At 50.6% G+C, this 21,905-nt stretch overlaps 1 protein-coding gene across 2 annotated transcripts in view; it reads left to right on the top strand.

Annotated features, from left to right (window-relative positions):
* The first annotated feature begins 7,918 nt into the window (after nt 1–7,918).
* Nucleotides 7,919–21,905, top strand: part of EMID1 (EMI domain containing 1) — a 53,425-nt gene continuing 39,438 nt past the window's right edge. For both annotated transcript variants that reach the window (XM_006869202.1, XM_006869203.1), the window contains exons 1-3: nt 7,919–8,019; nt 15,311–15,424; nt 15,819–15,922. In XM_006869202.1, the coding sequence (XP_006869264.1) occupies nt 7,919–8,019; nt 15,311–15,424; nt 15,819–15,922 (319 nt within the window). The remainder of the gene's footprint in view (nt 8,020–15,310; nt 15,425–15,818; nt 15,923–21,905) is intronic.

Raw genomic sequence — 21,905 nt, forward strand, 5'->3', positions numbered from 1 at the left:
CATGGACAAGGACATAGCCACAGAGGGCTAGAGCTGAGAGTGAAGCATCCAGCTGATATGAAGTGAGGGGAGATGCACAAGAACACCCAAACTTGAATACAGTACCCTTTTGACCTAGCCTCCATGGCTCGATAATCAGAACTTGACTAGAGGAAGATGAAAAAAAAAAAAAAAAAAGACACTCAAGATTTCTTTTTTTAAATCTCAATAACTGGGTGGTGCTAAACGAAAAGTTGGAAGCTCAAATCTACCCAGAAGCACCTCAGCCTGGTAGTCTACTTTAGAAAAATGAATCCTTGAAAACCCTATGGAGCATAGTTTATTCTGACACACTTGGGGTCACTATGAGTCAGAATCGCTTAAACAGCAACTATTTTATTTTGTATTTTCCTCTTCAAAATTATTATGGGAAAAAGTTTGAAAATTGTAAACATTAATGATAGTAAGAGAAGGGTCAGAATGTAGCTGTTTCCTTGCTTAAATAGCTTGCTCTGTAAGTATCTGTTGGCGAATGATATTCTTTATACAAAAGTAATTTTATAAGTATCCCTTTTTAATAATTCTAATGTTGTTGTTGTTGTTGTTAAGTGCCGTCGAGTCGGTTCCGACCCATAGCGACCCTGTACAGGGTTTCCGAGGGTGTAAATCTTTACGGGAGTAGAAAGCCTCATCTTTCTCCCGCGGAGCGGCTGGTAGTTTCGAACTGCTGACCTTAAGGTTCGCAGCCCGATTCGTAACCACTACGCTACCAGATTTATTCTAATTATTGTCATTGCTTTTAATAGTTAATAATTATAATGCTCTAACGGAGTCCCTGGGTGGTGCAAATGGCTAGTAACAAAATGTTGGAGGTTCGAATTTATCCAGAGACACCTTGGAAGAAAGATTTACGGCCTACTTCTGAAAAATCAGCCTTTGAAAACGCTAAGGAGCACAATTCGATACTGATACATGTGGGATCGCCATGAATTTGGAGTCAATTCAACAACTGGTTTTAATATTCTAATATGAATGCGCAAGTGTTTTTTTAAAGGGTTCCACTTGTTCTAAAAGTACAATTAAATAGAAAAACTTGTCTACTCAGAAAGTTTAGAAGTGGTAGAATGTCTGGCCCTGAAGCTGCACACTGCACCCGGAGGAGGCATTGCTAATCAATCACTGCACTCTTCTCCACAAATCTAGAGACTGTCTGTGTATCTTTTTCAATTCTTCACAAAAGGCAGTCAGTCGCTCCTCAGAAACCCAACACATGGTCGCTATGAGTAGCAACCGACTCAGCAGCACTTAACAACAAGAGTGGATCGGAGTCCGGGTGTGGTGTTGTAAGATAAGCACTGGACAGTTCAAACCCACCAGCCATTCCTCGGAAACCCTATCAGAGTCGCCATGAGTGAGAAACAGCGCGATGGCACGTAACAACAACAAGGAGTGGATCAGAACTGATACATGGCGGCAAAAATTCTTATCATTTCTGTGCTCGTGCAAAACCAAGACCCCACCTAGTGATGTTGTTCTTGTTGTTATGTGCCGTGGAGTTGGAACCGACTCATAGCGACCCTGTACAGGGTTTCCGAGGGTGTACCACCTAGTGATAGAATTTCCTAATTGCAGGCAGAGTACCTACAAAGAGGAACAGCCAGCTCTCCAGTTTTGCAAAGACAAACAAAATGACAGTAAATGAAAGTCTTGATTAATTATGGTGTCCTTTCTAGTGGATCATTCTGAATCTCAGCATAAATTTCACTTCCTTTAGCTCAAGAGCTTAGCCAGTAGAAGATTTCAGGTAGTTGTTGGTAACAAAAGGCTTTTAGGAAGCCCCAGATTCTTCCCCAATATTATCTTTGCCAGAGAGTACAGTGGCTCAATAGGAGCTCTGGTAGCGTAGTGGTTACTAATCGGGCTGCGAACCTTAAGGTCAGCAGTTCGAAACTACCAGCTCTTATGCCAGAGAAAGATGAAGCTTTCTGCTCCCATGAAGATTTAAAGCCTTGGAAACCGTATACAGGGTCATTATGAATGGAAACAACAAATGCCAGCAACAACAAATACATCAAGCTTTTCTCTGATGGTTACTAGAGTAGTTTCTTTCCCAGAAATCTTAGAACAGTCATAAAAGGTAGTTAGCATTTCTGCCTGCATATGACCCAAGAGAGGAACTAGACAAATCAAGAGATGATTCTGATATGTGTTGTGAGTGGAGAACCTACTGGGCATTTGGGAGAGGAGAGGTGATGTCTGAGCTGAAGCTGAAGAGTGAGCAGATATTGGCAGGCAGAGGGAAAGGGATGGAAATGCTCTGTGGTCAGCTGAGGGAACCAAGAGATGTTTGGATGTAGGGTGAGTGAGGACCAGTAGGCTGGGCCATGTTCAGAGGGCAGTGGAAAGATGGACAGTTGTCTCACAGCATTACCCAACTCTGTTGCTTTGGGGAAGGTTCTGGAGGATTGAAGAATCTGAGGAAAGGTGAAAGGCTACCAAGGAGATTGATGTCACATCCCAAGACTAGATAGAGCTTGGACAGTAAGTAGTCTGGGAGTAGGCAGATGGAGAATAGCACAGCCTTGGAGGTTGAAGGGTGTGTGCACTGCTGAGGTTGGAGATAGCTGTAGGTTAATGCCCTGCCCCTGCTCCATATGTCCAATTCCCAAAGAAGCCAAGACCATCTCTTCTTCCTGGAGTGCCCCTTCTGTCTGTCTGCCTGTTTCTCTTTTCTATCCGTCTGTCTGTCTTTGTCTTTCCCATCTGTCTCTTTATTCATCTCTGCCTCACTCCGGCTTGCCCTGTCTTGGTCTACTGTCTCTCTTTCACTTCCTTTATCATTGTCTCTATCTCCCTGTTTTTCTCTCTGGCACTTTCTCTCCCCTCCTCTTGTTTCCTCTTCTTCAGGGCCCCCTCCCCAGAAGTATAAATTATTCATCTTGGGGACTTCAGGCTGGGCAGGCCTGTGCGCTCATGAACAAAGAGACATCATCTGGGAATAGGGAGATACCAGAACTGGCTGGCAACTCCAGGGTCTGCTCTGACTGGCTCTTCTCTACTGCCCTTCACTCTTGTCCTATCCACCTAATCATAGAAACTCATGGCTGCAACTCCATATGTGGCCAGTAGGGGGTAGGCTTCACCTCACAGGGACTGGAAAGATGAACAACCTTTCCACACAGAATGCCTTTACATTCCACAGACCTTGGTCCTAGGCTTCTGGCCACCAAGCATCCTTATCATCAGCCTAGAAGTTCCACTGCCAATGATTTTAGGCCCAAAGGAGAAAGAACCCTTGCTAACCATCCCCAGCATTCAATATATCAGCCATTCACATTTTAGTATGAATGAGGCAACACCTTCTCCCTCCCCTTCCCAGCTCAGCAGCCACAGCTCAAGTGAAACTCTATTAGTCCATTTAATGGGAGGAGAGGTGTGGGAATCGATGTAGAATAAGAAACCCCAGAGTAGGGTAGTAGGACAGAGGTGGGGGTAGGATTCGAGAGGAGGCATCAGAGAAGGAAAGTGGGAATCTTGCCAAAGAGAGGCTTCACATCTGTCCATCCCTTCACAGTCAACAAAACACAGTCACAAAAAGTCTTCAAATTCTCACATTATCCTGTTTTCCAGATGGGGGAACCAAGGCTCTAGACCACACAGGAATCAGGTCTCGTAGCTCCTAATACATGTGCCCTGCCTCTGACTTGTCCCCACACTCCACTCCTGAAGAGAGCAGGAAGGTCTTGATCATAAATTAGGGAGGGGCCCAAATTTATGATTTTCTGACAGCTTCCTTCCTCCCATGTCTCCCCTCCAGCTCTGGTCCCAGTACCAGGAGGAAGGACCGAATTGGGTGACAAGAGCAGCTCTGTGGACCATAAATAACTCTGCCAGGCAGCTGCAGGCTGGCCAGGTCCCCCAGCACCTCCACCCCAGCCCAGCAGGTTGCTCCCTGCTTTGAAACAGACAGGCAGCAGGGCAGGCCCCCCTTCATTGTTCCCTAACCTGGAAATACTTGGGGAAGGACCGGCCCTCCAGCCCTGCCTTTTGTCTGGGCCGCAGCTTGGAAGGCTGCTGGTGTGGACAGGGCCCCTCCCCTTTTATACCATTCAGGCGCTTTCCTGGTGGCCATCATGCCTGGGCCCTTGAGGCATTTGGGGGCTGTCTTCAAGGTCCTGGGTCTTCTCACCACCACCCCCTAGGCTCTTTCTTACCTTTAGAAAGGACACCATATTGGTACCTATCAGATAGCCCAAGCCAGAGAGGCTGTTCTGGGGGACACATTCCATGTAGAGGAAGGAGCCACATGGGAGGAATGAGGGTCTAGGTGTTACCCCATGGGAGTTCCCAAGGAAAGGAGGCTGTGGCTCAGGTTTGTTTGCTGTGAAGAGAAAAGCATTTCCTGTTTGGACTACACCAGGATGGACACGTCCGTGAATCTGCAAGAGAAGAGGCTGCAGTTCCCAGACCTGGGAGGTTGTGTGTGTCCAAGTTCATGACCCTGTGTGGCCCACACGTGTGATTCCAGGTCTGTGTGTGTGAGAAAACAATAAGGGCTACCTAAATCTGAACCCAGTTGCCTCTCTTCCCACAGAAGCCCCCTGCTAAGGGCTGTGCCTGAGGGAGGCAGTGCGGCCTGCTGGGTAAGACAAGGGTCAACACACTCACTCTCTAGCTGTGGGCCCTCAAACCAGCCCCTCTTCCCCCTGAGCCCACACCTGGGGACAATAAGAGTAGTGAAGAGGAGGGACGAAGACAATGTAAGCAAAGTGCTTAGCACAGCGCCTGGCACAGGGTCAGCGCTCAGGAAACGGAAGCTGGTGTCCTTATTGGCGGTTGTGGTCTGGTCTTGGCAACATTGCAGACCAGGCCCCCAAGGAAGAGGCCCCACCCACAGGGCCAGGCCTTAAGACCTCCAACCAGTGGGCCCCTCTTGTCTCCATCTCTAGCATACACTGAAACCTCAAATGACCAAAACCCAAGCCTTTGAGGCATTTCCTGCCTCCACTCTGGAAGGAAAGAGGCTGAGGACCAGAAAGCAGACTGAATGTCACCAGGAAGGTGTGACTTTAAAGGGGACTATGCCCCAGGACCACTGCAGGGTGGTCAGAGTCTTATATACTTTCCAGAAGCACAGACCCTTGAGCAACAGAGATCTTTTAAAGACCCAATGATTCATTTTTTCCAGACAAGGAAAGGAGGCTTACAGTGGGGAAGTGATTTGCCACACAGTGCCTAGGTGATTGCTCAGATGCTGATGCCAAGACCTGTGGGGCACTGAGTTTGTGTGATAATCACCAGAATGCACTGCCATAGGTCTAGCTCTAATTATAAATAAACATCTAGACCTGGTGTGCTGGACCGCACGGTCGGCAGTTCAAACCCACCAGCTGCTCCTCAGAAATGCTATACAGGGTCACTATGAGTTGGAACCCACTCTATGGCACTTAACAACAGTCCACAGTAAGGACAGGACCCTCTTTGAAGATAAAATGTCAATAATGGCTTTTACAGAGAGAGTCCCTTTGCTGGAGCAATCCCACTGACAGCTCCTATAAGGTTGGTGGCACTGGTAAAGGAATGTGTATGTCATCACAAACATCTCAGACATGTTGCAAAGGGGTCCCAGACACCTCTCTGTCCTTCTGAGGCATCTCCTGGATGGAAGTCACTGCCCAACACTTTTACTCCCTAAAGATTTGTGTCCCCTTCAAAGTAGCCCCTTGGAGTGATGCCTTTGTTTTTTTGAATCCCAATAAAACTTTATTTGTAAAGACAAGTTATGAGCCATGGTTTATTGGCCCTTGCTCTTGAAGAGCATCACCTTTTTTTTTTTTTAATTGTGGCTTTCATTTGTAACGATATTGTGTTCACATATATAACAAAAAGCTTGTCATTTTAACCAATTTTAAGTGAATAATTCCATGCCATAAGGAGCTCTGGTAGCATAGTGGTTACGAATCAGGCTGTGAACCGCAAGGTCAACAGTTCGAAACTACCAGCGGTTCCGCGGGAGAAAAATGAGGTGTTCTGCTCCCATAAAGATTTACAGCCTCGGAAACCCTGTGCAGGGTCGCTATGAGTCGGAACCGACTCCACGGCACTTAACAACAACAACAACAACAACAATTCCATGCCATTAATTATATTCACCGTGTTGTGTTCCTGAGGTGATGGTTTTTGAGCCCAGCCCCTCAACCGAGTCCTCAGACAGACCCCAGGATCCTCCTGAGAATGGTCCCTCAGTGGGAAACCAGAGTCAAAAAGCTGCTTTTTGAGGGTAGTGGGGCTCACACAGATATACAGAATAGGTGTCAAACATCACGCATGGAAGAAGGTAGGCAGATCTCCAAGGGGGTAAAAGTTGGTTCAGTATTGATATCATGGAAGAAGTAGGGGGCCCTTGGGCATCATGTACAGAGGGAACCATGTATGCCAATCTTACCCACACCTTTATAATGAAGGTAAAACTACCCTCCACCCAGAGGAGAATCTGAGCCCAGACAGGGACAGGATTTGCCCAAGAGGCTAAGAAAGGGCAGAGGCAGGATTTGGACCCAGCTCTCCCTGCCCACACCATGTCAGTCCCAACAGAAAGGGAGAAATGGTCCTGGTCTTTTGGGGATTCTGGGTTCCCTCTGATGAAAGCTTTAGTCCCTCTACATAAATAGGCACTCCTATCTCAGTTCATATCACACACATGCACACAAGTATCACATACATGTAGTATACACATCACGTGCTCATGACCCCCTTCACATACATCATACACATCACACATACATCACACACTCATCCAACAAACATTACACGTACAGTTATCACACACATGCATCACACATCACATACGCATCAAACACAAATCATACATATCCCATACACACACATACTACATACTTGCATACATCTTTATGGAATTTACTGAGCCGCCTGCCTGGTATCCCACATGAGAAACTCCACATGTTGCTAACCCTTACTAGGTGAAGCTGGTGGCACTCTTCCCTAATTGTGGCTAAGAGCTCTGGAATCAAGAGATCTGGGTTCAGATCCTAGCTCTGCCAGTCACTGGAAGTGGGGTTTAGACAGATAACATCTCTCTGAGTCTCAGTTTCTTCATCTGTAAAATGGTCCACACTGCACTTACAGGGTCTATGCAGGGCCTGGCTTCCAGTCTTCACCTCCCAGGGGGATTGTGAGTACCTGAGCCTGAGTGTTCTCATCTGTGAAATGGGAATAACTAATGTCTACCTGACTCACAATCAAAGAAGCTCTGGTGGCACAATGGTTAAGGTCAGTGGTGGGCGCCAAAGCATGAGGTGGCAGTAGATTTCCGGCCCTGGAAACCCTGTGGGGTAGTTTTACTGTATCCTACAGGGTTACTGAGTTGAAATCAACTCCATGGCAATGGATTTGGTTTGGGTTTAGTTTGGAGCATGAGACTGAGCCGGGAGGTGACGTGCCCGCATACAGTGGGGCCTTAATATTCACGAAGCTTTGGTTAGATGGATGGGAGACCGGTGCATCTTATGTGCCGGATCCCACAAAGATGTGGATTCACCCACATTCACCCACCCCCATAATTCCTGAAGGCGTGGCGAGATCGAGATCGGATCCTGGCTATGGCTGTTTTCCAGCTGGTACCGCGCCCTCAAAGGGCCAAGCGGTGCGGGAGGCCGGGCTCAGGTGGGCACCTGGCCGGCCTCTTGACTGGGGCGCCCGGCCTCCCCCCCCCACCCCCCAGCTCCTTCCGGGTTGGCAGCCGCGCGCTAGAGGGCTGGGGGCCAGCGCCAAGGGGCCAGGGCAGGCCAGAACGAGAGCTCCCGCCCCCTACCCGCCTCCGCCCGCCCCCTGCCGCTCGGCGGGGAACTGGGCTTCGCGAGCGTCCGGGGCGGCTGGCGGCGGCGAGCGGCGATTGCCGGGCTGAGGGGCCGGGCGCAGCATGGGCGGCCCACGGGCCTGGGCGCTACTCTGCCTCGGGCTCCTGCTCCCAGGGGGCAGCGCCGCGTGGAGCATTGGAGGAACCCCGTTGTCAGGACGCAGGTAAGGTCTGGGATCTCCTCAACCAGACTCCGGGCACCCCCCAACTTCGGTGCAAGCCCAGGATTGGGAAAGGGACTCCTGTACCCCTCCATGGGGTCATTCGGGAATGGGGACCAGGTCGACAGACCAGCCTGATATCTAGTCCTGTCTCCAGGGATTGCAGGGATCCCGATACCCGGGAGTCTCCTTCAACTCTTTCCTGCCGTTCAGTTCCCCAGAGCCCAAGAGGAGGAGAAAGGGGAGTAAGGAGGACAAGTCCCCAAGACTTTCTCATCGTGGCCCCAAAGACCCTTTTCCTAAATATGGGAAAGGCCTAGGACACCCCCTCGCGGTCCCCCTCCCCTTTCCCCTGCTCTGGCTTTTTTTAACCCGGCTATTTATTTCTTTCTGAGGGAAAGACTGGGGTGGGGCCTCAGAGCACGTGGGTCACTGTCTGCCCCAGGGACCAGGCATTTTGGACAGAGATTGAATCTTCCCAAGGCCGGGAACTGGGAGCTGGGAACATTCCCAACTGGCCTGGTTGGAGCATCTCCCAATACCTGCTCTGTGCTGGGTCTTAGATTGATGTTTCAAGGACTGAATGGAGTAAGGAGATTGGTCCCCATTTAACAGATGAACAAGCTGAGGCTGAAGAAAATAAGCATCATCTTCTAGGCTCAAGGGCAATTGATGGAAGAACTGGGACACCAATCTGGGTGGCTCTGACCTTAAGCACTGCGTGGAACCCGCTGTCCTGTCTGTAGCCCCCGCCCCTGCGGGGTCTCCTCTCAAGACCGCTGCTGTTGTCCAGAGCAGACAATACCGACTGACCAGGCCTCTCCAGTCTTTTTCATGCTTTCATCTCATTCAAAGGCCTGCCCAGCCTCCACACCCCTACGGCCTCAATTCTATAATGCTTTTCAGAAATTCCCTTTTCCCAAGGATCAGAGGCCAGCACCCTTCCCTGCCCCCCACCTCCTTCCAGGCTAGCAGGACCAGGTAAGATGGGTAGAGGTGGCCTAGAATCAGAGGCTAGAAGAGCAGTACCCCAAAGCTTGGATGAGTGGTAGGTGCCATGGCTTCCGACTGTTATGCCAGATTGTGGCTGGCCTGGGCTATCACATCCAGAATCTCCCCAATCAGCATATTTTTATGGTCCTGTTTCCTAAAGGAGGCTGAGGCTCAGAGAGGGGATATGACCTGCCCAAGGCATGGCTGTGAGTCCTGGATCCCAGGATGCTAATCAAGAGGGCATAAAGCCCACTCCCCTCCATACAGGGCAGGACAGAGCCTCACAGCCAGGCCCCCTTGTTGTTGTTAAGCGCCATCAAGTGGGTTCCAACTCATAGCTAACCTGTATAGGGTTTCCAAGGAGCCGCTGGTGGGTTTGAACTGCTGACATTGTGGTTCAAAATCCAGTTCTGAATCTACAGCGCCACACCAGGAGTCCTTGTCCCCTAGCATTTCTTAAGTGGGAGGTAGACAGAAGGGGCCTGGGGCTATGGGCAAGTGCCTAGTGGTCACAGAGGACCCTTACCCTCTCTACTCAACAGGAGGCTGTAACAGCAGGCTAAGCATTCCATAGACGCTGTAGGCAATGCTGTTGACCCCATTTTACAGATAAAAAGACTGATACCTAGTGAGACAAGAGAGACCTGAATCTAGGCAACTCCATTTCCAAATCAAGTATCCTTTTCATCCAAAGAGCCCTCCTAGAGGTCAGATTTGGGGGGGAGGGGTGAGTTTCAGAGAAAGATTTACAGGTCATGATTTGGAATTAGGGGCTCTGCTTCAGACAGAACAGGGGTTTTACTCCTAGCTCTGTTGTTGCCCACTTAATGTATGACCTCAAGCAGGTCACTTCATAGCCTTAAGCCTCAGTTTTTCTCTCTGTAAAGCAGGGGTGATAATGTCACTTCCCGGGCTTATTCTGAACATGGAGTCTGACACACAGGAGGTTTTATCATGATTCCTATATTGTCAACATTAAGTGGGGGGAGGGATCCTGACACGGGAAAGTCTGGGCCTCCATTGCCAGGACCTGTCCCCATGGCCCCCATCCCAGGTTGTCAAAGATAGCATGGGGATGTTATGCACCATCAGCCCGCCCCCTCCACCTCCAGCCCAATGCCCCAGGCACCCCTTGGCAGCCAAGGGACCAGAGATAGAAAAGAGGCTTTGTGCCTGGGGAGGGGAAGGCCTGGGAAGGCATCCAAGGGGCCGCCCCCAGCCCTAGGAATGTGGTGAGACTTTGGGACCCCGTAACCAGGGCTCCTACCTTGCTCACTCCTGCCCTGAAGTTCCCCCAGTCTCTGCAGAGCAGCTTTCTACCCCCTCCAGGATCCATCCCAGCCTGAACTGTGGTTTCCTCTGACAATCTCAGTACTGTGGTTCTAAGATTCAAGCTATCACCAGTGTCCTAGCCCATGCCTCTACCTACTCCAGCATCAACTTCCTTTGGGTAAATCCTAGAACCAAGAAAATGGAGAACTATAAGATGAATGGACTCTTCCACAGCCCCTCTCCATGGGTCAAATCCCGGCTCTACACCCATTGTGTAATATGGGCAGGTGACTTCTTAGAGCCTCAGTTTCCCTCTCTGTAAAGTGCTTCACCACTAATTGTTGTCTAGTTGACCCCAAATCATGGCAACCCCATGTGTGGTTGAGTAGAACTGTGCTCCATAGCGTTTTTAATGGCTGATTTTGGGGGGAAACAGAGTGCCAGGCTTTTCTTCTGTGGAGCCTCTGGGTGGATTCAAACCTACAACCTTTCAGTTAGCAGCCAAGCACATTAACAGTTTCAACCATCCAGGGACTCGTCTATAAAATGCAGAGCCTGTCATTTAATGTTCCACAGTTGACGGAAGGACTTGGGAGGGAAGTTGCATACAGGTATCCCTACGTCCTAGAGAGCTGGGCCTGTGTCTACCTGCAGTCCAGGAACCAGAATTAGCAATAGCTGCTAGCATGCACGCATCAAGCACTTGTCATTAAATCACCCTGCTGGATGAGATTCTACTGTCCCCATTTGCAGATGGACAAAGTGAGGTCCAGAGAGGGCCCAGGCATTGTCCAAGGTTATGGGGTTAGGAAAGAGCCAAACCAGGACAGGATGTTGCCTCCAGTGTAAGGTTCTGGTTCTGGGCTCCCTGCCTCCACTAGCACACCCCCTTTCTTTCCTCTCCTTTTCATAACAGCCCTTGGCCCCCAGCCTGTTTGGCTGCCTCCTGCAATTAGCCCCTATCACTGTTCCGGATCGCAGCCCAGGGCCCCACAGAGACAAAGTCCCCGGGGCCCCTCATGGCAGGGGTGGAAGCGGGTGGGGGACTCCAGTGGGGACAGCCAGTGCCAGGCTAAGCTGGTCTGGCCTGTTTCCCCCCTCCCTGGGGGTTCAGGGAGTCCAGGAGGTACTAAGTGGACAACCATGGCTGCCCAGAGGAGAAACCTATCTCCTCCAACCCCGCCCCTCACATATCCCACAGGAGGCTGCTTATCAATGGACTCTTCAGCAGCACATCACTGACCACATCCACCCCAGAAAAGGAAGTCCCAGGAATAGAAGGAATGAAGGGGAGCTTCCTCAACCAGCTCTTCTCTGGTCTCCCTCATCCCATCATCCAGCAAGCACCCATGAATGCCGTCAGCCAAACCTCAGACTAACTGGGTCCCTGCTGAACCTTCCTCCCAGCACCAGGGGCTGAGGAAGACCCTCAGGCCTGTTGTGGGTGTCTGTGTGGGCACATGGTGTACCTAACCCCACCTGGGTCTTCTGGGAGACTGAGATCCAAAAGATGAATCAGTTTGCTGGGGCAGGCGAGGGACTTTCCAGGCAGAGAGACCTCATGTGCAAAGGTCCTGAAGTGTAGGAGGAAGGGTAGGAAGGTGAGAGAGGAGATATGGAGGCTGTCAGGGAAGGTAATGGGGAGCTCTAGCAGGTGGGAGCTCCTTGCGGGGTGGTGGCAATGATAGGTGTGGGCAGTAGAAAGAGCCTCCAAGTGGGTAGAGGGTTGACTGTGATTATGTATCTCTATGGGCCTTCTTGGGCCTGTCTGTGTGCCATGAGAGGCCCTCTGAGTGTTTGTGAGTAGCACAGCCCTGTGTCTGCAGGTGTGAATGCATGTACCCAGAGGACGGGCATTCCTTAGGCTATCTGTTCTGTAGGATTTGCCTTTGTGTGCACATATGGATTTGTGTGTGCTTGTGTATGTGTCGGTGCACATTTGTGTGTGTGTCTTCCCAGTGCTGTATGTGTGCATGCATTTACATATGTGCACTTTGTGTGTGTTTGTTTGTTTACATCTGTACATTGGCATGTAGTAGGCATTCCATGCCCAGGGATTCCCCCAACTTACCTGGCATTTAGACCTCTCCCCACTCGCTTCCTGGCTTCTTCCCTTACTCCCCACACCCTCAGGTCAGTCTAGGAACCTCACCCAGACTACACGGAACTCACCGCCCCCTGAACTTGGGTACCAGGTTGTATGCATTTTGGTGGGGAGGAGCCATAATGCACTTCAATTTCCCAAAGAATTTATGCTCTCCGGAGCAAAACCCCATCTCTAGAGATCTAGAGAATCCAAGGAGGCAGGGACTTTTTTGAAGTTCATCTTTTTAAACTTATCAAATTCTCACTTGTTCATTATGAGAAAAATCTCCAACCTAAGGTTAAGTCCTGAACTCCAACTATGACTGTGATGCTCATCCTGGAGGCCCTGGGTATGTCACCAGTCTCCAGAGCCTCAGTTTTCCCATCTGTAAAGTGACCATTTAATGGGGTGTGATAGTTCAGGTATGCTAATGCATGGAAGAACCTGGTGCCTGGTACACAGCAAGCGTGATAAACAATGGCTCCTATTAAAATAGACTAAGAAGAAAAGCCTGGGAATCTGCTTCCCAAAATTAGTCAGTGAAAGCCCTATGGATGTCGACAGAACACTGTTTGATATAGTGCTGGAAGATGAGCCTGTCTTTAGGTTGGAAGGCACTAGAAATACAACTAAGGAAGAGCTGCCTCCTCAAAGTAGAGTTAACCTAAATAACGTGAATGAAATAAAGCTTTGGGGACCTTCATTTGCAGATGTGCACTACTCAGAATGAAAAGGAACAGCAGCAAACACCCATTAGTAATCAGACCATTGGATGTGGGATGTACAGTACGTAGATGGACACTGGACCAGGCTCTATTTCGTTCTGTTACACATAAGGTTGGAGCCAGCTTGGTGATAACTACACACCAACAGCTGTTACTGTAGGACTCAGAGCAGACAGAACGCCCCACCCATACCCAGACATGGCAATTTGATGTGCATGCACAATTTTTCCTAATTGTATATATGTGCATACGTGTATAAATCGTTCTTTGGCTCACTCTCGCTCTCTTTTTTGAACAGCAGTGCAATCATTCTGTGATTTGTGATCTGTGCTTACTTTTCCCCCTGAGCTAGGTATGATGGATGGTTCAAGAATCCGTACATGGGCTCAGCAGCAATGTCAGGTTTTCTGTGTCTGGTTCTTCCCTAGCCATCTCGGTTGTCCCCGTTTTGTGTGGTTAGCCACCGTGCTGCAGCAAGCTCCTATCCCCTCTGCTGTGGAGACAACCATTTCCTTGGACCAATTGGAACCAGGGCTTCACCCAGTCTTCCCACCTCACTCCTCTGTCCAGGTGGTTTCCTTGCCCTGAGCTGATTCTGGTTGACACTCAAAGGTGTAAGGACTTCCCATGGGTCCCAACCAAGAACTTTCTCATTCTCATGGATGGGGTGGGGGCAGGGCAGCAGCAGGAAGGATGGAGGTGGGGTGGGCACCTCCCAGGTGGCTGGGGCATTCCAGCTGCTCAGCAGCCCTCAGCCCGACACAGGGTCAGGGCTAGAGGACAAGGGAAGGTTTCAGATAACCCTCTTCAGCCTAAGCTCCCCACGCAAACTTCCCTTTGTGGCCTCAGCCCAGGGTCAGTAGGTTCCCAGACTGGGGCCCCTCACAGAGTCATGGACTGAGGCTGGAAGAGATGGAAGGATTTGTGCATCTGCAGAGAGGGGTCAGAGGCCGAGCTGGGCCATCTACATTCCCCAGTTCAAATCCTGGCCCCACCATGCACCAGCTCTTGTGCAGTTGTCTTCACCCCCCTGAACCTCAGGGTTTCCTCTGTGAAATGTGGGAGGGTGGTGTAAATGCCTATGGCATACCATAGATGCTCAGTATGTGCAGCTAGGATTGTGAGTTGGTCATTGGATGAGAAGTCTGTCTTCCGATGACACATCCCGGCTTTCACACCTAGAGAACTTGGAGATGGGTGAGACAGGGGACCAGACACAAACCTGCAGCTTCATTCAGCCCAGTGGATATGTGGCCAATGGACCCAGGGCAGGGACCTTGGCTCTGTGAGGGTGCAGGTGGGGAAGGACTCTGGGAGAGAAAACGGAACAGGCACACTTTGAAGGTAATGGTTAAAGGAGTCCCTGGGTAGTGCTGTAGGTTAGGCATTGGGCTGCTAATCGAAGGTCAGCAGTTCAAATCCACTAGCCGCTTCTGAGGAGAAAGATGCGGCTGTCTCCTCCTGTAAAAACTAACATTCTCGGAAATCCTAAGGAGAGTTTCTTCTCTGTCCTACAAAGATCACTGTGATTCAGAATTGCCTCAGTGGCAGTAGGTGAGTGGTGCACATGGTTAAGCACTCTAATACTAGCTGAACAATCTGGGAAGATGGGCTTGGAAACCTTCAGAAAGGTCACAGCCTTGAGAACCCTATGGAGCAGTTCTGCTGTGTCCACATGGGGGCGCCGTGATTCAGAATGAATTCCACAGCACCTAAGAGCAATGGGGGCTAGGTGGAGAAGTGGGGGAAGGGCAGCACAGGCAGTGAGCCAACGAAAACCTGTAGGTGTGGGAATTAATGGCAGGCGTGTGAAGAGAGGTTCCAAGTGAAGGTCACTGTCCAATCCACATGTTACAATAGCCCATCTAGAGGGATGTTGGAGAGGAGAGGACAGAGGGCCACTGCTGTTGGCCAGGGAGAGGCAGGAGGCTGTGAGGACCTGGATGGGTCAGGGTTAGAAAGAAAACATCTAATGCTGACTAAACACCCTGCCCCCATTTTGCCCTCTACTGATTGCTCCCTGAGACCTCCCAAGAGCCCCCAGCTCAACTGACCCCTCTGGGCCCATGGACTTCACCCTTCAGCAACAAATAGCATGGTAACACCAACCCGGGGCCCAAGGATTCTGGGAACTCAGGGGCCACGCTGCCTGGGGCTCCTCGCCTATGCCCCCAAGTTCTAGGCATGGGCCCTGAACTCTTCTTTGGGTCTGTTTCAGGAACTGGTGCTCATATGTGGTGACCCGCATTGTCTCGTGCCATATTCAGAATGGCACCTACCTTCAACGAGTACTGCCCAATTGTCCCTGGCCCATGAGCTGTCCTGGGAACAGGTAAGTTGAGCTGTGATAGAGAAAGTACTAATGGGCAAAGGTTAGGTTTCATTGAGTGCAGGGCAAAGCTGGGGCCACAGGAGTAGGTAAAGCCAGGGGGCAATGACCCTATACTTATTCTGAGCACCTCCCGTGTGCTCCAGAGATGCCCCCTGAAGAGGCACCCCACCCTGCACTCACCTCTCTTCCTGAGTGTTCTTGGGCGGCAGGCCAGCCCAGCTTGCAGGGGCTTCCTGTCCAGTTGGTATCCAAACCCTCCCACCTAGGAGGAGTGGGAGGGCTGAACCCCAGAATGCAGGGTAAGAGAGGCTTCCAAAGAGCACACTGGAAGAGGCAGACGGGACTGAGGGATAGGTTGCAAAAGGCCCCTGTCTAAGCTGGACCACTCTTTCAGCTACAGAACTGTGGTGAGACCCACATACAAGGTGATGTACAAGACAGTGACCGCCCGCGAGTGGAGATGCTGCCCTGGGCACTCAGGGCCAAGCTGCGAAGAAGGTAAGACTGCCCACTGGCTCCGGAGCCCCTGCGGTAGTCAGGTGCCTCCCATGCTGGAGCCACTGCAAAGAGCTGCAGAGAGAATCTTAGCCCATATAGAAGTCATTGCCTACTGTCCTGGGGCAGTGGCCGAATGCCTCTTGGCAGACTCAAAGGATCCCTGGGGGAAATTTTGTATGTGCTGTGTAGCTCACATTTGAAGTCACATCACTGTATAATCCAAACGTAGGAAATCCTGAGCTGACATTTCCATGGCATGTGGTGGCAGACATCACATGGAATTGCCATTTCATTCAGAATGGCTCAGTAAGGTGGGGATGGTTGGTTCTAAGGTGATGGGCACCTAACTCCTAATAGTAGTCAGGATTTGAACCCTGGTCTTCTTGGCTCTAATACATACCGCTTCTCCCTGCCTCCAGGGCTTTGGGGATTGGCGGACTTCACTGGGCACCCAGTCCCACTGTGCATGTCCCAGACCGAGGGTCTGGCATTCAGTCTCCCTGTGACCCCACCCACCTTCTCTGAGGTTTAGGGTGGCCCAGGCCAAGCACCCAGCAAGGATACAAGGGAGAAAGCCCCACCTAACCAGACCAAGAGTCCTGGTGTGGCACTGTGGTTTAATGAGCCAGATTGTAAAGCAGTTTGAACTGCAAGGTCAGTGGTTCAAGCTCACCAGCTACTCCTTGGAAACCCTATACAGGGTCACTATGGGTCGGAATTGACTAGACGGCACTTAGCAACAACAACAACAACAAGGTCAGGCCCCACAACCACCTGAATAGCCTGTACCCAAGGTCACCTTTCTCTCTGCTGGGCATCCCAGTCACTCCCACTCCCACTGCCTGATGGAGCCCACTAAGCTCAGATTTTGGGGCACTGAGGGGTGCATTCCCAAAAGGGGCCCTAAAGAGGTTGAACTGGCCTTGAACCAGCCAAGACCTAGGCCTGTTGCCCACAAGAGGCAGCTCGATGGAAACAAGCTTTCCAAGCACAAAGGCAGAACATAAATGCCGTTGTCGGGAGCACCCTGATTCTAGAAATGTGAGCAACCGTCCTGGCACTAACAGAATTCACCATCCACTGAGGCTTCAAGAGAGATTGCCAGTTCACACATGGAGCCCCTGAAGAGGTGGTGTCCCCTATTCAAAGCCCCACAGCTAGGAGGGCAGAACTCACATGCAGTAGGAAAGGGCAGGGCCATGGCAGATTCCAAATATGGCTTCAAAGGGCTAAGCCCAGTGAGGTCCCTAGTAGAGGCAGCAGGGAAGCTGGGAGTGGGCAGGTGTGTGAAGGAAACCAGGATCCGCACCCTCACTGGGAAAGGAAGGTGAAGAGAAGCCAAAGGAAGAAGGGAAGGTGGTGAGACCTAAGGGGCAGGCAGAGAGGCAGCTGGGAGGGACCCGTGCCAAAGAGGCCACAGAGGAGCCAGTGGTGGGGAGGGTGTGCATCCCTAGAGTGTGGGGGCCGCCTGGCTTAGAGACATGAATAGACAGGGCCTGCCAAGACAAAGAAAACTCTGTCTTTGGCTTCCCTCCCAAGGGTAGCCCTTCCTGGGTTCCCGGAGCCTTCAAGGAGTGGCCAAGGGTGGAAGAAAGGTGGAGGCAATACACGTGCCTCCCTTGAGTCCGGCCACAGGGGACTGCACATCCAGAAGGCTACTGATGGTGATAGGGCAGCAAAATGCACTGGGGCCAGGCCAGCCCTCACATCTGCCAGTCCCCACCCTGGGACGGGGTTGTCCAGAGCTGCATGGGCCAGACAACACACCAGCTGTGTGGCCTTGAGCCAGGAACTCCCTGGTGCATTGTGCAAGCATTGTACTCGGGTGCCCGGCTGGGGAGGCGGGTGAGGCTGGAAGCTGACGGCAGGCTTCTTGTGCCCACTCGGAGGGAGGACATCAAGTTGCCAGCACACTTGCAATAGCCTGAGCTGCCCCTAACCAAGAACCACTTTCTAACCTGTGCAAGGGGCAGGGTGAGAGGGTCTGGCTCCTGGGGATGCTGTGAAGTGATGAGTCAGCTTATGATGACTGACAGTCAGGAGGGGCCTCTCCCCATTCATAGGGTTGGACAGAGCAAAAGGAAGTGGGAGAGAGGATACTCAGGCCTGACCATTCTGGAAAACTGCTCTGCTGGAGCTCAGTGATGAGGAGCAGTGGGTCATGGGGACATTGCTGTTCCATCCCAGGCCCAGCCCTTCCTCCTGAAAGCAGGGTTCAAGACTGGGCTCCCGCCAGCTGTTTCCTGTGCTGGTGAGTGTCCTCCTGGCCTACCTAATGTCATGGCCTGACCCTGGGCTGCATAGCTACATCACCAGAGACAACCGAGTCTGGGAGCAACCTGAGGTGAACTGCAGAAGAGAGGGAACACTGGCCTTTCCAGACTCCAGCTCTGCTGTGTGGCCTGGGGCAAGTTGCTTCACCTCTCTGAGCTTCTGCTTTATCTGGAAGTTGTCTAGGATTGAGAAGTAGGGACTCACATCTGGCATATAATAAATGCTCAATAAATGTCTCCCACCTACCCCCTTCTGCCCCTGGGCTGGGGATGCTGTGGTGACTCTTAAGAAGGACCCTGTCTCCTTCCCCTTACTCCATTTCTCAATAAGCTGCTCAACACACAGGTCTTTACCGCACCTAGCCCTGACTTTCTTATCTGCAGAATAGGGGGGATAAGATGATGAATGACTATAGTCTAACTTGATGTTTACAACTCATGGAGAAATGGCAAAAATGGGCCCCATTTTATAGATGGGGAAACTCCGACTCAGAGAAGTTAAGTGTTTATCAGTCATTCAGCATCTAAGAGCTAGGATTGGAACCTGCCAGACTACGCATCCCCTCCCATAGGCCGTGGGGAGCTGGGCTGGATGGTAGGGAGGGGCCTGGTGATCCTTCCATTTGGCTGCCCACTTGTGCTAGACACAACATAGGAGGAAGGGCCAAGGCAGGGTTACATCACATGGGCAGCCTGCCTAGAAGACTGGGCACAGGTAGGCAGGTGGACAGGCACAGTGACAGGGCTATGTCAGGAGGCGGGCAGGCCTGTTCCTGACCCCATGAGTATCCCAGGCAGACAGGCTCTGCTGAGGAAGATACAGCTCTTGTGTCACCCCAGCCCTGGGCTCCCTGTAGACGTATCTCTCTCCCATCAGTCCATTGTCCAGATGATGAAAGTGAGGTTGTGGGTCTTACACAAGATCACACATCGATACGGCTCATGGCTGGGATTCTCCCCAGGGCCTGTCTGCACTGTCTCAAACCCTCTGGAAGCCATAATATGGATGGGGGTGGGGGTGAAAGTTGCCAATCTTCTTTGTGCCAAGACCTGAGGTGCTCTCCTTTGTCCCATCATCCTGCCATGTTATTGAAGGTCCAGGTGTGGAAGCTGAGCTTCAGAGAGGGGAGTGCCTTGGTCAGATTGCAAGAGGTGGAGTTACACTCAAACTTAGTCTGAACCCAGAGCCAGCATTCTTTCCCTGCAGCAGAATGGCTGTTGACTTGGAGGTGCACGTGTTCAGACAGCTAGGGTGCTTTGCGGCTGGTGGAAGTGGGTCTCAACTCAACCCCTCCTAGAAAGAAAGATAGAGGGGTTGGGGGCTCCCTCCTCACTGCCCCTTCCTCTTTCTCATCGTCCCCACTGTCCTCAGAGCACTGGTCCCTTTTCATCTTAGACTCGGTTCTCTAGAGAAGCAAAACCAGTGAAGTGTACACACACACATATGGAGCACAGTGACTGTAGGATAAACACTGGATTACAAACCACAAGGTCAGTGGTTTGAGGACACCAGCTGCTCTGTGGGAGAAAGATGAGACTTTATGTTCCTACAAAGATTATAGCCTCAGCAACCTTATACAGGCCCGCTTGGAGTCAGAGTCAGAACCAACTTAACAGCACTTAACAACAACAAATACATATATATATATATATATATATATATATATATATATAGAGAGAGAGAGAGAGAGAGAGAGAGAGAGAGATGTATCTCAGAGAAATGGCTCATGCATTTGTGGGGACTTGCAATTACCAAATCTGTGGGTCAGGCATCAGGCTAGAGGCTTCTTCTGACTTATGTGGTTGCAGGGGCCAACACAGCCACAACTGACACATCAAATGACAGCCTGTTGGCTCACAGGGTAGAAACGGGTGAATCCCAAAATTGGCACGTTAGGTGGCAGGCTGCAAATGCTGGGAAATCCCTGAATAGGCAGGTCAGACTATAGGCTTCTACCTCGAGTCCCAACAACCAGAGGTCAGATGATGATCAGCCTGATGCATGATCAAAAAAAGGGAAAGCCTTGCTCAAGTATCCATATGCATGGAGGGGATTGTAATCATGGCAATGAAACGATATGATAGGATGAATGTATTGGCAAGCTTGCTAAGTATTGGCCCCTAGCTGACGCCATAATTATGCCTTTAGAAGGCTGTTCCATCATTTTATCATGCCAGCTGCTTCAGGATGAGGGGGAACATGGTAAGACTGGATTATTCCATAAGCATGGGCCCATTGCTACACTTCATTTGTTGTAGAATGAGTCCCTTGATCTGAGGCAATATTGTACAGGATCCCATGATAATGAATAAGGCATTCTGTGTTCATTTTGGCAAAAGCATTGCAGGCAGGGGAGGCTAATTGCATCCAGAATAAGTGTCTATCCCAGTAAGAACAAAACACTGCCCTTTCCATGGTAGACATGGTTCAATGTAATCAACCTGGCTGATAACCTCAAGGAATTGTGCCGTTCCAGGGGCTCTGTGCTGGTAGCTTCTGCTGGCAGATTGGGCACTTGACAGTGACTGTAGCCAAGTCAGCCTTGGTGAGTAGAAGTTGTTGAGCCTATGTTTAGCCTCTGTCCCTACCACTGTGGTCACTTTGTTCATGAGCCCACTGGACAATGGCAGGAATGGCTGGGGAAAGAGGATAACTGGTTTCCATAGAGCACGTTATTCTACCCACTTGATTTAAAATCCTCCTCTGCTGAGGTCACCATTTGGTGGGCATTCACATGAGACACAAGGGTCGTCACTTCTTTGGCTCTTTCAGAGAGGCCTAGCTACATAACTCTTCCACTAACACATTGTCACCAGGTTTCCAGTCATTTTCCTTCCAAGTCTCTGACCATCCAGGCAAACCTTTGGCCATAGCTCACTGGCTGATGATGCATGGAGGGGATTGTAATCATGGCAATGAAATGATGCGATAGGATGAATGTAAAGCTAATGTTCTCCCATGTAAACTATCACAGAATTCACATTTATCCTCCCAAGCAAAGTTGGGGCAGCCAGGTGGACTGCTTGAAATTATGCCCATTGGGAGGATTCCTCTTGCTACTGTCCTTTAGGAAGGTCCTAGAAAGGGGTTTCAGTACTACTGCTGTCCACTTTCAAGTGGCCTATGTAAACCAAGCATGAGTTTTCTCTTCCTCAGTCAATAGATCATAAGGAACTTTCCATGAAGCCATAGGTGCAGGCTAGGAGAGGAAAGGTAATGTGACAAGGGTGAAGATCATTGGCGTTTGAGCCACTTCCTCATGCAACTTACTTGTGCCTTCAGGTCTTGCTCAAGCCCAGTCTCGTATGTATCATTTAATGATGGAGTGCTGCTATGCACATCCGACTTTATGACTCCATGAGTCAAACAACACCCAATTCATGTTGGCCACTCAGGCTGCATGGTGACTTAGTGGCCTGTGGTTCAGTGTTCAGGCCCAGTAACAAGCAAATAGCTGTTTCTCAAAAGAAGAATAGTTTATCTGTAGAGGATGGCAGGGCTTTGCTCCAAAATCCAAAGGGTATGCACTGTAATTCACTAAAAGGGGCCTGCCAAAGACTCCAAACTGTATCTCTATTTTCCACTGTCACTTCAAGCACCATTGGAACAGCTAGATCACATGGCCCTAGAGACAGAGCGGATTGCACGGCAGCCTGAACTGACTGCAGAGCTTTCTCTTGTTCTGGATCCACTCATCATTAACAGCTTT

The sequence above is a fragment of the Chrysochloris asiatica genome, unplaced genomic scaffold (genome assembly GCF_000296735.1).
Source record: "Chrysochloris asiatica unplaced genomic scaffold, ChrAsi1.0 scaffold00128, whole genome shotgun sequence".
Lineage (NCBI taxonomy): Eukaryota > Metazoa > Chordata > Mammalia > Afrosoricida > Chrysochloridae > Chrysochloris > Chrysochloris asiatica.